Raw genomic sequence first — 17,780 nt, 5'->3', positions numbered from 1 at the left:
TTGGGCATTGGATTGATTTTGGATTGTTAGTGGATTGTTTGGGAATTGGATTGTTTTTGGTTTTAGTGGATTGTTTGGGGAATCCATTGATTTTGGATTTTTAGTACATTGTTTGGCGATTGGGTTGCTTTTAGATTTTTAGTGGATTGTTTGGGGATTGGATTGCTTTTGGATTTTTAGTGGACTGTTTGGGGATTGCATTGCTTTTGGATTTGTAGTGGATTGTTTGGGGATTGGATTGCATTTGGATTTTTAGTGGATTGTTTGGGGATTGCATTGCTTTTGGATTTGTAGTGGATTGTTTGGGGATTGGATTGCTTTTGGATTTTTAGTGGAATGTTTAGGGATTGGATTGCTTTTGTATTTTTAGTGGATTATTTGGACATTGGATTGATTTTGGATTGTTAGTGGATTGTTTGGGAATTGGATTGTTTTTGGTTTTAGTGGATTGTTTGGGGAATCCATTGATTTTGGATTTTTTGTACATTGTTTGGGGATTGGGTTGCTTTTGGATTTTTAGTGGATTGTTTGGAGATTGGATTGCTTTGGGATTTTTACTGGATTGTTTGGGGATTGGATTGCTTTTGGTTTGTATTGGATTGTTTGGGGATTGGATTGCTTTTGGATTTTTAGTGGATTGTTTGGGGATTGCATTGCTTTTGGATTTGTAGTGGATTGTTTGGGGATTACATTGCTTTTGGATTTTTAGTGTATTATTTGGGGATTGGATTGCTTTTGGATTTTTAGTGTATTGTTTGGTGATAGGATTGCATTTGGATTTTTAGTGGATTGTTTGGGGATTGCATTGCTTTTGGATTTGTAGTGGATTATTTGGGGATTGAATTGCTTTTCGATTTTTAGTGGATTGTTTGGGGATTGGATTGCATTTGGATTTTTAGTGGATTGTTTGGGGATTGCATTGCTTTTGGATTTGTAGTGGATTGTTTGGGGATTGGAGTGCTTTTGGATTTTTAGTGGATTGTTTGGGGATTGCAGTGCTTTTGGATTTGTAGTGGATTATTTGGGGATTGGAGTGCTTTTGGATTTTTAGTGGATTGTTTGGGGATTGCATTGCTTTTGGATTTGTAGTGGATTGTTTGGGGATTGCAGTGCTTTTGGATTTGTAGTGCATTGTTTGGGGATTGGAGTGCTTTTGGATTTTTAGTGGATTGTCTGGGGATTGCATTGCTTTTGGATTTTTAGTGGATTGTTTGGGGATTGGATTGCTTTTGGATTTTTAGTTTATTTGGGGATTGGATTGCTTTTGGATTTTTAGTGGATTGTTTGGGGATTGGATTGCATTTGGATTTTTAGTGGATTGTTTGGGGATTGCATTGCTTTTGGATTTGTAGTGGATTGTTTGGGGATTGGATTGCTTTTCGATTTTTACTGGATTGTTTGGGGATTGGATTGCATTTGGATTTTTAGTGGATTGTTTGGGGATTGCATTGCTTTTGGATTGGATTGGATTGTTTGGGGATTGGATTGCTTTTGGATTTTTAGTGGATTGTTTGGGGATTGGATTGCATTTGGATTTTTAGTGGATTCTTTGGGGATTGCATTGCTTTTGGATTTGTAGTGGATTGTTTGGGGATTGCATTGCTTTTGGTTTGTATTGGATTGTTTGGGGATTGGATTGCTTTTGGAGTTTTAGTGGATTGTTTGGAGATTAGATTGCTTTGGGATTTTTACTGGATTGTTTGGGGATTGGATTGCTTTTGGATTTGTAGTGGATTGTTTGGGGATTGGGTTGCTTTTGGATTTTTAGTGGATTGTTTGGAGATTGGATTGCTTTGGGATTTTTACTGGATTGTTTGGGGATTGGATTGCTTTTGGATTTGTAGTGGATTGTTTGGGGATTGCAGTGCTTTTTGATTTGTAGTGGATTGTTTGGGGATTGCAGTGCTTTTGGATTTTTAGTGGATTTTTGGGGATTGGAGTGCTTTTGGATTTTTAGTGGAATGTTTAGGGATTGAATTCCACTGAGGATTTCTAATTAACATATTTCGGGTGTATTAAGCCAAAGGAAGCCAAATGTAATTCACTGAATACAATTGGATTTTTGGTATATAAAGAGGATTTATATGTTTGGGAAAATCCAGTAGCAATGCACTTTCAATCCAGATTGTTTTGGTAGGGTCAAGCTCATGTTGACATCCTTAAATTATATTTTTTAAATCCCCATCCAAATAAAAAAGGGTGCCTTAAAATATAATTCCAAATGCTAGATTTCAGATCAGTCACGAGGACTTCTTTGAGAGAAAAGTTTTTTTTTTTACTGTAGTGACCTGTTTGACCAGTTTCCCCTTGGTTTTGAACATGCGCACTGTGTCTGCTGACCATTCCTCCACCATTTTAGGCCTATCTGTGCCCTTGGTGCGGCAGCCATTTTGTGAGTCTGTTTTTTCTGCAGAAGACTCCTCTTGTGTGCATGGTTCATTAGCCTCCTGCATATTTGTCACAGTCTGGAATATGCGTGGTCCCTCACATTTCTTTTTGCAGAGGCCAACGTTACATCATTACACACGGAAAACTCTCCTGAAGCAGGGGAACCGTTTCAGGACATTTTCTTAAATGTTTTTATCCTGCATATTTAAGGTTTCTATACCTTTTTATACCTATTTCCAATCTATTTGTGACAGAACCCATCCTTCACTCAAGAGGCACAAACATACACACTCTATATCTTACCTTGCAGATACCCTCGCGCCAGGGTGTGGACTCTGACCGGAGCGACATCACAAGCTTCGTGCAACTCCGGCAAGGTTCTCCGGCCTCCCAGGTCAGTTCTCTTACAGGCATCTCCGGCAAGAAAGTTGAATGAGGTTCTCCGGCCCCCCAGGTCAGTTCTCTTATGGGCATTGTAGCAGCCAGAGAAGTAATGTTTAGAACTTCCATGTATGCACCTGTTCTATGTTACATCAGCAGACAGGTGTTCCCTCTCCAAGGGTCCAAAAGTCTAATGCTCCAGAAGAAGGCGTGCCAAATCACTCGATGCCGAAACATCGAAGGGAAGGACAGAAATGCAGCCCCTCAATCCTGTCCTCGCCAATAATTAGTGATGTTGACCCAGAGCAGATCAGGTGACCATAACACTAAGCGTGAATTAGAAAATGGAAACTCTGACCTGCCATTTTCTCCTAGAAGAAAGAAATTAGGAGCACAGATCCATAGGAACGAGTAGAAGTAGTTGGTACTAGTCAGAGTGTGGACATTCGATCTTACGTGTTACTAATGTACACATGTGATGTATTATTGTTTTGGTCATGTTGTTTTTGCACACATTTGTTTGTATGCAAATGTCTACATGTCTAATCATTTGCTCAATGTGTTCTGTATGGTTCAGGGTAATTTTCCTCTACTCACTGGTTTACATGTCTCAAGTATATGATGTATATAGGAGCAAAAGGCTTTTCCGCTGTCTCCTTTAATATGTTTGTTTTCTATCACTACATGTATGAACATGTTGAGGGAAAATGATGACATATTTGAGAAATAATGAAAAAATATTGAATAAAAAAAATGGAAGAGGTGGGCAAATATTGACACCCCCTCAAACCTGTTTTCACAAAAGCTAAAATGATTCTGAGATTTTTTTGCTGAGTTGGGAATTAACAGACATTCAATGTGAACTTTGATCAAATGAATGCACATTCTGAACACAAAGAATGCAACCATTACGACACCTCTTTAGCCTCCTGCAGTCTAGAGGCTGTGGAGGAGGCTGCAATTCTAGTTTAAGAACCAGGATCCAGACGCACACACTTCTTTCTGTTTCTGTAAACACATCAGCAGCAGGAAACCACACAATTTTAATAATCTTAGTCAAAGAGGCAAATATGTGGTATTTCTTTTATTTGCTTGTCATCAGCAAAGAGAACAAGGCATGTCTTAAATAATAAGATGCTTAAAATGTTAAAATAAATAAAAATAAATCTCTAAAGTTATTTGCTTTGGGATTGTGGCCTCACTCAATAAATCCCAGCACAACAGGGGCTGAGTCGTAAAGATATTCAGGACTAAGACAGATTTACATGCATAAGGGAGCCCTTGCCGGCATCCCAAGGTTTGAAGCTTTCTGTGTTCATAGCTCGGTACTGTGTCACATGTCTGAGCTTTTCCCTCCCGAGCTTCTCCCTGACTCCACCTTATCCCTGATTCCACTTTATCCCTGACTGTATCTTATCCTTGACTCCACATTATCCCTGACTCCACCTTATTCATGACTCCACCTTATCCCTGATGCCACCTTATCCCTGACGCCACCTCCACCTTATCCCTGACTCCACCATATCCCTGACTCCACCTTATCCCTGACCACCTTATCCCTGATGCCACCTTATCCCTGATGCCACCTTATCCCTGACACCACCTCCATCTTATCCCTGACTCCACCATATTCCTGACTCCACCTTATCCCTGATTGCACCTTATCCCTTACTGCACCTTATCACTGACTCCACCTTATCATTGACTCCACTTTATCCCAGACTCCACCTTATCCCTGACTCCACCATATCCCTGACTCCATCTTATCCCTGACTCCACCATATCCCTGACTGCACCTTATCCCATACTCCACCTTATCACTGACTCAACCTTATCCCTGACTCCACCTTATCCTTGACTCCACCTTATCCCAGATTCCACCTTATCCCAGACTCCACCTTAACTCTGACTCCACCTTATCCCTGAATTCACCTTCTCCTTGAACCCAGCTTATCACTGACTCCACCTTATCCTTCACTCCACCTTATCCCTGACTTCATCTTATCCCAGACTCCACCTTATGCTTGACTCCACCTTATCCCTGACCCACCTTATCCCAAACTCCACCTTTTCCCTGACTCCACCTTATCCTTCACTCCACCTTATCCCTGACTTCACTTTATCCCAGACTCCACCTTATACTTGACTCCACCTTATCCCTGACCCGCCTTATCCCTGACTTCACCTCCACCTTTTCCCTGACTCCACCGTATCCTGACCCCGGGTGCAGATTATCCCCCTAGTAATCATGGTTTAGGTGTTGATGGCAACTCTCCCAGGCTCACATCTCCTGCCAACGGTGGGCACCCGAGACACATCTTAACAGTAGGATGAGCATCAGAGGAGCATAAAGTGGTTAGAAGACTGTGTGTGCTGTGATTAACTGTGCAAGTGGCATAACCCCAAAGGAACATTTTTGGATAATTTGTTCAAAGTTAATTAAAGTTTTGCAACGTTTTATTAGCATAAAATAAATCTAATGAATATTATTAGCCTCTGTGTATTAAGTAGACTTTAAGCTTCCCCTGCGGGTGTTAAATATGTCTGAAGACTTCAAATGTACGATCAATAGTTGATATTTTCTCAATGAATGGGAAATATCTGGGTGCCTTTTATGATTAACCAACAAACCCAATCACATTTAAGTTTCTAAGTATACAATTCTTTGACTATTATGCAACGACGAATGAATGGTCCTGTAAATACATTTGCAAAGTTCTTAAGCAGCATAGCACTATCATCATGAGTTAAACAAGGAAAACACACTGATAAATATATCCATGTACATATATATGTGTATATCTACAAATCTTAAACATGTACTTCTTATTTGCATATAATAATTGAAATGGCCGAAGGCAACTTGAAATGTTATTTTGGCTTCAGCCAGTGCTGCATGCTGTCGCGACTTAAGCGAGTGCTGCATGCTGTCGCGACTTCAGCAAGTGCTGCCTGCTGTCCTGCTTAGTGCAGCAAATGTTCATTCCAGCTTCCGTAAGGCATGGCAGAGCGTTCCAATTTCACCTTAAAGAAACAAATCGAGAGAATTCCATAGTAATTCTTATGCTGCTTACATGATACATCTACAGTATAGTGTAAAACAGCTGTCATGATGCAGATACAATCAACGCCAGGTGTGCCCCATCCCCAGACGTTCGCAGGGGTGAATGTACGTATAAGCTGACAAATATAAAAAGGTGCCTGTAAACAGTTTAAACTTTAGGGACAATGCAGCCGTCAGAGAGAGACACATTTAACAGGCTGGCCTTAGGAAGAGCCATCAGTAAAATAATATCCAACAGCAGTGGCCATCATGTATAGGACATATAGGTATTATATTCCCTTAGCCAATTGTAGATGCAGTTTTCTTATCACTAACTATGACATCATGTGTGATGTATTTTGTACTTAAAAGCTTGTGTTTTATATTGTAATGTTGAGAATGCTTTTTTGTGTTTTCCCGGCCGATTCATGTTTTAATAAAGCTCGGTGTTCTTGTGCACTTGTATTTAGTGCATTTTCCTCAGTTTGATTATTTATTGATTATTGATTGGGACCACATTAACACAGCTGAGTTTTGGGGACAAACTCCCAGGTAGGTTTGAGGGCTACTAGGAGTTTGCAGTCTCCGGGAAGGCCAACACATTCCCCCAAAAGGAACGTAGACCCAGCCAGACAGCAAATTTAAACTGCGGTTTATTATAGCCAAACCCAACAGGGGTCAGTACATGGATAGAGGAAATCCAAAGACATCTCAATGTTCCCTGGCTTGCAGGCCAGTTTTGTACGCAAATGACATCAGAGGGATGCTACAACCTGAGTCCCTTTCCAGATACCCTATCATACTTCTGGATTGGGTACTGAGTAATAGTCCACCTATAGTGGACACTATATATGTTACTCTACTGGCTCTTGAATGTCAGGTGGCTGGCCTGGTCCATACCTAAATTACTATCTCTAAACAATGTGAAGTGTGAGAGTCTTACCATTGGTTATTGCCTGTTGCTACCCACCGCTGTGAGCCTGAACTGTGATTGGCTAGAGCTGACCTCCCCAGGCCTGGGATCCCCAAAGATTCTCAGCTCTTTGTGTACCTTGTCAAGGTAGTAAGAACGACTATGTGTCTGCATTGTAACTTGTATTCACCACCTTAGACTATGAGTCTGCTTGTTCATATCGTGCAACACTTGCCTCACATTGTAACATCTTTGTTGCAAGCTTCTGTCTGTCAGCGTGAGATCAACCCTCTTTCTCAGCTCTGGTTTCAATTCATTGTCTGAGTCAGCCCATTCGTTTTTTCAGAGATCGTGATTTGGAGCTTTTACAGCTCTGAATTATGAGGAATGATTTGTATTTATTGCAGCTGTGCTACTGCCGTTCAGGGAATGGAACATTGTTTGCATCTGGTGACCTTGGCAGCGGGTCCTGTCTCACATGTTTGCTCTTGTCCAGCCTGAATTCAACTCAGCTCAGCTCTTCCTAAGCAGCTTGTGGCCTGCTGGAATTTTCCCTAAACCATTATGTGGTTCCTACAGTGTCCATGCTATTCTATATTCTTCATATATTAGTCACACTTGGCTCTGCCAGGTCGCATAGGTGCTCTGCAGTTCCATAAGATTATTTGCATACAATCATTGGCATGCTTTATTCAGAATCTCTTGCTTCTTGCGGTTTCTGCATTGCTGCATTAAGCTAATGATAAAAATAATAAAAGCAATGACAGTATGTATCTGTCCTTTAACTATAGAACTATATGCTCGTGTTCTTCATGTATTCGAGTGTGTGTTTGTGTCCTGATGTGCGGATGGCACGTGTGCTTCCTGTCTAATGCTGCTAAGCCGTGGGTGCCTCTACCGACGTCAGTGATGTGGCTTCTTGGCGCTTTAATCAACACTGTCAATTGGGGTCTCTTTAGTTGCACCCTGAGGTTCTTCATCCACTCTGGGTAAAGCTTGTACTGCACCTGGTCTGTAGGAGTGGGTGAGTGGATACCTCTCGAAATACTTATCAATCGTTGGAGCAATTGGAATTGGTCCAAAATAGTATGGTCGTTGACGGTGTCTCCTGGCCCTCTTCTGTGTCATGTATCTTGTAGGAGGTGGAGGGGGTGAATTGCGGAACAATAAAGTGAGCAGAAATGACAGACTCCTTTTCTTTTCTGTGCATCATTGCGTTGTGCTAGTGCGCCAGGAGGAATGTAAACCAGTAGCGTCTAGAAGTCTCTTCTTATATCCACAGTCGCAGGGAACGGTGCAAGCCCACCCTTAAGCCGCCATAGAAAACTCCTGGTGTCTGGTAACCAGGGGTGGCTCGTCCATAATGTGCGACAGGCCATGGATGCTTCCCTTCTGGATGATTTGACACCAAGCCAGCCCTGTAAAACCCTCAGTGCACTCAAAGCTGCAACGAGCATCTGAGGGAGCGCTCCTGAGATGGCTTCTTGTTTGTACTCCACGCCAATGGACATGCAAGGCTGGGGCGTTTTGCTTCCTTAGCCTTGCATGGCCCATTGGGAAAGTACGCTGGGGTGCTGCAGCTCTGCATGTGTGAGAGGGAGATCCTGCGCCTCCCCGTGTATACAGAGCTGGAGGGGAGCATTCTGGACCGGGGTGTCTGCAAGACAAATATTTTTTTAAAAATGTGAATAAGTGCAGTGCAATGCTGCATGTATGATGAATGAGTGTATGTTACGTGGGTGCATGTGTGAATAAGAAAGTGAATGATGTGTGTGGATGTGCGAAAAAAGTTCATCCCGTGTCTAAACTCACCTAAATCAGAGCTATGATTTGGGCATGCACAGGGAGGGTGTACACCCAAATCAGAGGCGCGCTCACTAGTACAGTGAGCATCTCTCCATGTGCTGGTGAGCAGGACTCTTTCATTAAGTGAACCAAAGCAGAGACCCGCTGGTGAGCGTGTCTTTGTTTTGATTCATTTAATCAAAAGCCCGCTCACCAGTACGGTGAGCAAGCGTTTGATTTTAGAATGAATCAAGAGGGCTGCTCATCAGTGTGATGCTTGAAATGCATCGGAGGGACAGGGCCTCTGTATCCTTGTCCTTTACTGCCTTTTTATCATGTGTTCTGTCATATTTTCTGCGCAGGAGTTCATGTGGGACTCCTGGTGGTGCAGCTCTCTTTCTTTTGGTTTGATGAACAGACCTGTGGGATACCCTTACGGCACCCAAGGGTAGGGGTACAACCCTGTGGCCCTAGTGTATGTTTCTGGGCACCTGTGGGTGGCCTGCAGAGCAGGGTATTGGCTGGTGGCAGCTCCATGCTGAATTTGACAGGTGCGCTGAGTATCCTCCATTTTGGTATACCCCGGCCCTGCCATTGGAGTCACTTGATTCCTGATGGAAAACAAGATGGCCCCTGTGGCCTCTTGCTTTCTATTACCTATTACCATGTTTTCCCAAAATCCTGGGAAGCCCTGACTCTGGCCCTTCCCCCTGACTGGCTGTTGGATGGAAATTCCATATATGCTGTTGTTGTGAAGTCCAGTCCAGACTGGCTGGAGCCTTCCCAATGACTGTATGTTGTGGGTACGCCCTGTAGGTGGGACCTGGGTGAATGGAGTGTGTGACCAATACGCACTTCTTGTTGTGGCTGTCTGGTTTCTGGTATGAGAGACAAAGACTGAGACAGCCCTGCCCGAAACTGGCCTGAATGCAGTGTGTAGAGTTGAATGGCTGGGTACTTGTCCCAATCCACATTCCTTGTTGTGAGTGTCTGAGAGGGAGGAGGATGGCCTGAATACACTGTGTGCCAGATTGGCTGACTGACTGCATGAATGCCCTTCTGTATGATTGGCTGCTGAGAGTGACCCAGCAGTGTGGATGAGAGACAGGATAGTATATCTGGGGACCTCTCACCACTGGAAATTGTTCAGAAGCTGTGTCTACACTTTAAGAGTAACTGGAACTGCTGATCCTCGACGCCCAGCTGGAAGACGAAGACTGATCCGAGAGAGGACCTGGTAAGGCGTCCTCTTCCCGTGCTCCGAGGGACCATCGAGCACCACTAACTTTCACCGAAGCTCCCTGGAAGTCAGTCCCTCGAAAGGCTTCCAACCCGAGACAGGACCGCTGAGGAGAACGAAGCAAAGCACTCGGACTTCGCCGCTGTCGAAGTCTATTGCCGTCGACCAGGGTTCGCAGGTTGGTGTAACCACTGGAGGCCCGTCGAAGTTGTGTTGCCCAGCCGTGGGGACCACTTGACGCCGTGCCGCCAACGACCGGAGCCGCCCGCTCCTTTTCCTAAGAACATTTGAATCCAAGGACTCCCTTGTCCGCATCGTCGACCACTTTGTCCCGCCGGAGAGAGTCGAGGACGATCAACGCGCTGAGGAGAATCCACCGGTGGGTTTCCCGCCACCCGAAGGCCACAAAGACTTCGACGACTTGACGCCCTCGTTTGGCCACAGCTCTTCTGAAACTCTTTGCGGTCCTGAACAATCTATTGCTGAGGAGCCCCGCACACCTCATCCTCTCATGAATGACGTCGTTGACAAGCACCGCCTGGATCGACATCGGGGTCTCGGCACCCTTGAACTTATTGCTGCCGTCGATGACAAGTTCACCATCTTTGACGCCTCTTGACGATCCGTGGCTCCTGCTTTAAAGGGAGTCACTCAAGAAGGATCGTTTGACGCGTCTTCGAAGAACTCTACTCCACCAGGTACATTGGGGGGGTAAAACCTTAATAGGAGGAAATAAGGCTATTGAACAATATATGGACTGGGCTTGTGCTATATATCTTTATTTTACAGGTTGCCCAGGTGGGGGGATCTCCACACAGAACTGTGTCTATCGGTATAGGCCAGCATTCTGCCTATTGTTTCAACCATCTTACGTTCCTTCCTATCTCTATTGCTCGTTTCCTCGTTATTGATCTGTGTGACATTTTAACCGTACAGTTGATGCACTTTAATGAGATTTGATAACATTGGTGGTACCACTTTAGAATTGTATATATTTATCATTGTTGATTTCCGAGTACAAAGTGCGTTATTGTGATCGTGTACATACCTTTGAATATTAATTATATAAATACTGTGTTTTCAGTAATACAGTGTGTGGACATTCCTTTGTGGGGGTTTGGGGACTACACTGTACTTAAGAACCAGCCTGCATCACCTCCTGAGAAGCTAGGCCTTGATTGTTCGTCCATTGCTACCACTTGAGAATCTTGGCTGGGGTCCTCTGTGCCTCTCCTCTACCATATAGAGAGCAGAGGTACAGGCACCCCCACCAGTATCTTCACAATCAGCAAGTTGGGTAGGCCTCTGCTTTGGGGGCTTACCTTTCCACTGCACCCCTAAATGATTTGGGGGTGCAGGGGATTACTCGGCATTTATGATAAAGCAAGCCTATTGAGTGCTATTATGTGGCTAAATTGGCATTTTGGTGCAACCACTGTAGCCATTTCTTACTGTGGCATGACATTTTTACTGGGTATAAATGATGAAAACATAAGTGTTTATTTATTTATTTATTTATTTTAATTCTTGATAACGCGCCAAATCGCCCAAAGGCCTCACGGCGCACACAAAACAAAAAAGACAATACTAAGCAGACAGTTGAATTGTTATTACGTGTCTGACTCATTTCCTTATTGTGGCATGGTATTTGTAATGGCAAGGCCAACAGGAGTATGTTACGTGCAGGAGGTGGGCTATAGAGGCAGAGCCAGCGTGGACATGTTTTCTTATAGTATCTCTACTGGCATTTTTGTGTAAAGAAAACATGAGTATGTTCTTATACGGGAATACTGGCATGTATAGGTGCAGCCAGTGTATGGGCACAGGCAGCGTGAACATGCGTTGGGAAATGCTCCTGTGCACTGTTGGTGACTTGCATATATAAAACATTTTCATGAGTTACCCTACAACACTGATTACAAACTGTCTGGCTTTTTACCCAATTTTTCACAAAGTGCGCTTCACAATGCACTATTTGGGGGACAGACAACCCCTCCTTGTTTGCTTTTGGCAACCTTCTAACCTCTGTCACTCACAGATATTTGTGGCAAATATTTACGCCTTTCCAATCAAGGAAATTCACCAGCCACCACAGCACAGTGCCTGTACAATGAGATGAAGGAGGCCTGGCAAGAGACTGTCCGGGAGAGTGTCTACCTCTCAGGTGAGTTGGTCTGATGTTGGTCCTAGTGGAGAAAGTTTCCCTGTCCAGACACTAGGCCGTGCCCACTGCACTATGGTCGTGCACCCCCACAATATTACTGCACACGTGTTGACCTTTTGAGATGAAAAGGTGGGTGAAAGCGAGGCTGAGGTTCCCTTGAACGCCTATGGGCGGGCAAGGAGATTGGTGGGTGAGTGAACTGGCTCCAGGAGTTGACAGCTGTGCAGATGTGCTATTGGTCCTCCTTTCCCCATCTTAAGTAGCAAACTATTACTAGTGGCTATGCAATGAGAAAGACTTTCCCAGGCCTTCGCTGTATTTATTTGTGCCACTATGCCCCTGCATTACTAGCGTGAATCCGATTGGTCCATGTCTAGCATACAGCTGAGCCCCCAGAATCCCTAAAGGGGGCACGGTCTGTTCTTTAGGGACCTGTTAGCTTAATGCATAATGCTTGTAGCAGTCTCTAGCGGGCATTAATGACCCAGAGACCAAGTTAAAGGGACCTTCTCACAAAGAAGAAGGGTACACTGCCCTTTCTTTTCCCATTGCCGCCACTGCAGGTTAAGGAGGCATTGGGGGGGCACCACTGGCCTAGTACAGGTATGTATCCAATCCAAGCAATGGAAGGATTGGTGAGCTGTCCCGGGGACTCAGAAATCCACAATACCAGTGGAAGTTGGCAAGCCTCCAGGCCACATGATAGCTTTATAGACCTGTAGCAAGGGCCGTATCGGGCGTTATGGCCCCGAAAATCGAGTTAAAGGCCTGAGCGTAGTGAGGGCCTTTAACGAGGTAGAGCAGGGACAGGGCTGTGTCAGTATGTGAGTCAGGCAAGAGGTGGGGTGGGAGAGAAGGTGGCGGTGAAACTAACACACCCTTCATGGGCCGGGTGTCCGAAAAGGTAGGTGACAATGTTGGGGTGGGCTTGGCCTGGGGGGAAAAGAGGGAGAGATGAGAGGAGAGGAGGGAGTGATCGCTCCAGGAGAGAGGAGGGGTCAGAGGGGTGGATAGGGGGAGGTCAGAGGAGATCAGGACATCGAGCATATGCCCTGCAGAGTGAGTCGGTGAGAGGGGAGGATGGACAGGGAGAGGGAGTCACAGAGGTCACAGAAGAGTAAAGAGAAGGAACAAGGAGAGTCTAGATGGATATTGAGGTCACGAGGAGGGGAAGTTGAGTGGTAGAGGCCAAGATGGAGGAGTAGAGGTCCGCACTCAGAGAGAAATTAGGTGATTTTACCAGGAGGCCGGTAGATGGTAACCACAGTAATAGAATGGGTAGGCGAAAGAGAAAGCCTACAGACAAGGCATTCAAAAGAGGAGTAGGTCTGCGTGGGAATGATAGAGTCAGGAATCCACTCAGGAAAAATCATCGCTACATCCCCGCCAACCCCCCACTCACCGGACCAGGAGGATCTGGGTGCAGAGAGGGTCTTGTAGCCATCAGGGAGGAGAGTGTCAAAGCTCATGACAGAGCTAGCCGTGAACCATGTCTCAGTAAGATCAAGGACATCAAGGTCTAGTTCTTCTAGGAGGTGGCAGATGTCAGAGGAGTGTTTGACAGCAGAGCGAGAGTTGAGAGTGGAAAGATGAAGAAGGTGGCCAGCCTTAAAGACCTTCCGGGGAGGGTTACAGATCAGAGGTACGCCCTGCGGAGGAGAAAGAGACCTAGAAGGGGCAGAGGGGGAGTTGGAGAGAGAGGGCAAGGTAGCCAAGGGGTGAGAGGAGGGGACAGCTGGAGATGAGAGGAAATTGATGAGGCGAGGGAAGCGCCTATCAAAGAGGAGGAGATTGGCCTGAGGGCCTTGTACCATGACAGTGACATTTAGGTAGACATTAATGATGACTTTAGAGGAGTCGAAAGAAGCCATGGGAACTTCCCAGCGAGTGCCACCATTAATGGGAGAGGAGGAGATAGGGCAGAGCACAGAGACAATATGAGGAGTCCATAGATCTGGTGACGGAACGACAAAGAGGATGTCGGTGAGGGTCTGTCTGGCGGAAGCATTGGAGTAGGTGTCGGCGAGAGGAAGACCAGGGTTAGAGGCCAAGATATCCTTATCGAACTTCTTCCTACCAGACTTAGTGAGAAGGGTAGGATAGTCAATGGAGATGCAGTTGGAGAAGATAGGAGAAACAGAAAGGGCCATGGGGTGGAAGCGAGGAGAGGATGGAGATACTGGAGGGGCTAAGTCAGGTAGGTGTGAGACAAAAGAAAGTGTTGAGGTCAATGGGCTGGCAAGTTACAGAGAAGCAGCAGTTTACAAGCAAAGTACAGAGAAGTTAGCTATGGGCAGCAACATTTTACTTTGAAGCAAAAACAGCAACATTTTACTTTCAAGCAAAGAGCAAAATTAGGTAAATGTTACATTCAAGCAAAATGCAAAAACAGCAAAATGTGACTTTCCAATTCGGGGTTCAGGTGTCAGCAAAGGGTTTTAAGAAGCACTGCGAACCCGAATGAGACATGGGAGAAACAAGCAGAAAGAACAGCGATAGTCAAAGGTGGTACGAGTGAGTCCAGAAGGAGGGGACTAACCCATAGTTCAGGAGGTAACAATGTCCAGGCAGTCTGGATTTCTTAGAGGAGTGAGGTGGCAGCATCATTGTAGTCAAGGTGCTAGGGTGCTGGGAGGACCCCGAATAGTGTCCTGAAAGCAGACAGAGTGCAGACATGGGCCTTAGGAGTGGGCCTTTGCTAAAACCTGCCAGTCCCCAATTGGGCAAAAAAGCAATCTGTCAGCCAATGAGAAGGCAGGATGGACAAGGATTGCACATTCACACTAGCAAGATCAAAAGAAACAGACGGCAGCCATCTTGGAAGTGTCTCAGGGTTACATGAAGAAAATGAGGCCAGCAGACAATAAATTCGAAATTAAGCTGCAGAGGGCAGCTTGTGAGCAGACAGTTTCCACACAGTGCACGTGTAGAGATGGGGCAGTCGGCTGGTCGCCGCACCTGGAGGACAATTTTACAATTAGTGTTATGCAGTGATGACAAACATGTAGTGTTTAGTAATTTTGTGATAATAACCCTGCAGCCTTTTATGCCAACAAATGAACATATGTCTCCATCTGCCTTTTCATACAGAGGGGAGGCAAGGGTAACAGATAGACAAGTGATGTTTTTCGTATATTTTATGGACACGTGCCCAGGTCTGCAAGCAGGAACGCGTGTGCGTCTTTAACTTAACAATCCTCTCCTGAATTAAGTGCTTTTCCGCCATGTAGTGCAGATGTGAACCTAAAGATGACACTGGCATGATGCTCTAGTGGGGGTGTTGATGGGGATGGAGTTCTGTTGCTGGTCACGTGAGACCTTTCCACCACAAGCAAAACAATGCTCTATGAGGCACTGGAATATCTCCGGCCCTTAGAGTTCCGTTTTTTTATTCACGAGGCCAGCTCATTTTCTAAATGCACCATTTTGTCTCACTTTTTCAGTCATATGTAATATTATGAGGAAAGGTTTAACATATTCCGAAAATAGTCGCAAGATCCCAAACCAATAAGAACCCCATCCTTGGAACCTCTCACCAATGGAGAAAATACAAGGTACCAGCGGGCATGCTGGAACTTTGGAGGGCAGGCATGCTGGTACATTGGAGAGCGGGCACGACGGGACATTGGAGGCCGGGCATGCTGGGACATTGGAGGCTGGGCATGCTGGGACATTGGAGAGCGGGCCCGGTGGGACATTGGAGAGCGGGCACGGTGGAACATTGGAGGCTGAGCATGCTGGGACATTGGAGGCTGGGCATGCTGGGACATTGGAGAGCGGGCACGGTGGGACATTGGAGGCTGGGCATGCTGGGACATTGGAGAGCGGGCACGGTCGGACATTGGAGGCTGGGCATGCTGGAACATTGGAGAGCGGGCATGCTGGGACATAGGAGGCTGGGCATGCTGGGACATTGGAGGCTGGGCATGCTGTGACATTGGAGAGCGGGCACGGTGGGACATTGGAGGGAGGGAACGGTGGCAAGTTGGAGAGCGGGCACGGCGGGACATTGGAGGGAGGGAACGGTGGGACGTTGGAGAGCGGGCACGGCGGGACATTGGAGGGAGGGAATGGTGGGACGTTGGAGAGTGGGAACGGTGGGACATTGGAGGGTGGGTATGCTGGGACATTGGAGAGCGGGCACAGTGGGACATTGGAAAGCGGGCACGGTGGGACATTGGAGGCTGGGCATGCTGGAACATTGGAGAGCGGGCATGCTGGGACACAGGAGGCTGGGCATGCAGGGACATTGGAGGCCAGGCATGCCGGGACATTGGAGAGCGGGCACGGTGGGACATTGGAGGCTGGGCATGCTGGAACATTGGAGGCCGGGCATGCTGGGACATTGGACAGCGGCCACGGTGGGACATTGGAGGGAGGGTATGCTGGGACATTGGAGGCTGGGCATGCTGGGACATTGGAGGCCGGGCATGCTGGGACATTGGAGAGCAGGCACAGTGGGACCTTGGAGGGAGGGAACGGTGGGACATTGGAGGGAGGGAACGGTGGGACGTTGGAGAGTGGGAATGGTGGGACATTGGAGGCCGGGCATGCTGGAACATTGGAGAGCGGGCATGCTGGGACATAGGAGGCTGGGCATGCTGGGACATTGGAGGCTGGGCATGCTTGGACATTGGAGAGTGGGCACGGTGGGACCTTGGAGGGAGGGAACGGTGGGACATTGGAGGGAGGGAACAGTGTGACGTTGGAGAGTGGGAACGGTGGGACATTGGAGGCCTGGCATGCTGGGACATTGGAGGCCGGGCATGCTGGGACATTGGAGAGTGGGCACGGTGGGACCTTGGAGGGAGCGTATGCTGGGATATTGGAGGCCGGGCATGCTGGGATATTGGAGAGCGGGCACAGTGGGATCTTGGAGGGAGGGAACGGTGGGACATTGGAGGGAGGGAATGGTGTGACGTTGGAGAGTGGGAACGGTGGGACATTGGAGGCCGGGCATGCTGGGACATTGGAGGCCGGGCATGTGGGACATTGGAGAGCGTGCATGGTGAGACCTTGGAGGGAGGGTATGCTGGGACATTGGAGGCCAGGCATGCTGGAACATTGGAGAGTGGGCACGGTGGGACCTTGGAGGGAGCGTATGCTGGGATATTGGAGGCCGGGCATGCTGGGATATTGGAGAGCGGGCACAGTGGGATCTTGGAGGGAGGGAACGGTGGGACATTGGAGGGAGGGAACGGTGTGACGTTGGAGAGTGGGAACGGTGGGACATTGGAGGCCGGGCATGCTGGGACATTGGAGGCCGGGCATGTGGGACATTGGAGAGCGGGCATGGTGAGACCTTGGAGGGAGGGTATGCTGGGACATTGGAGGCCAGGCATGCTGGGACATTGGAGAGTGGGCACGGTGGGACCTTGGAGGGAGCGTATGCTGGGATATTGGAGGCCGGGCATGCTGGGATATTGGAGAGCGGGCACAGTGGGATCTTGGAGGGAGGGAACGGTGGGACATTGGAGGGAGGGAATGGTGTGACGTTGGAGAGTGGGAACGGTGGGACATTGGAGGCCGGGCATGCTGGGACATTGGAGGCCGGGCATGTGGGACATTGGAGAGCGGGCATGGTGAGACCTTGGAGGGAGGGTATGCTGGGACATTGGAGGCCAGGCATGCTGGGACATTGGAGAGTGGGCACGGTGGGACCTTGGAAGGAGCGTATGCTGGGATATTGGAGGCCGGGCATGCTGGGATATTGGAGAGCGGGCACAGTGGGATCTTGGAGGGAGGGAACGGTGGGACATTGGAGGGAGGGAACGGTGTGACGAGTGGGAACGGTGGGACATTGGAGGCCGGGCATGCTGGGACATTGGAGGCCGGGCATGTGGGACATTGGAGAGCGGGCATGGTG

The 17,780-nt window shown here is 47.3% G+C and overlaps 1 protein-coding gene across 2 annotated transcripts in view; it reads right to left on the bottom strand.

Moving 5' to 3' along the window:
- Window positions 1–3,838: 3,838 nt before the first annotated feature.
- PAH (phenylalanine hydroxylase) overlaps window positions 3,839–17,780 on the bottom strand; it is a 418,172-nt gene continuing 404,230 nt past the window's right edge. For both annotated transcript variants that reach the window (XM_069629925.1, XM_069629926.1), the window contains one exon: window positions 3,839–5,793. In XM_069629925.1, coding sequence (XP_069486026.1) covers window positions 5,750–5,793 — 44 coding nt within the window. In that variant the 3' untranslated portion in view covers window positions 3,839–5,749. The remainder of the gene's footprint in view (window positions 5,794–17,780) is intronic.

This window comes from Ambystoma mexicanum, chromosome 12, assembly GCF_040938575.1.
Source record: "Ambystoma mexicanum isolate Mex_15411 chromosome 12, UKY_AmexF1_1, whole genome shotgun sequence".
NCBI lineage: Eukaryota > Metazoa > Chordata > Amphibia > Caudata > Ambystomatidae > Ambystoma > Ambystoma mexicanum.
The sequence above is the reverse complement of the archived record's forward strand: the minus strand, read 5'-3'. Positions and strand labels throughout refer to the sequence as shown.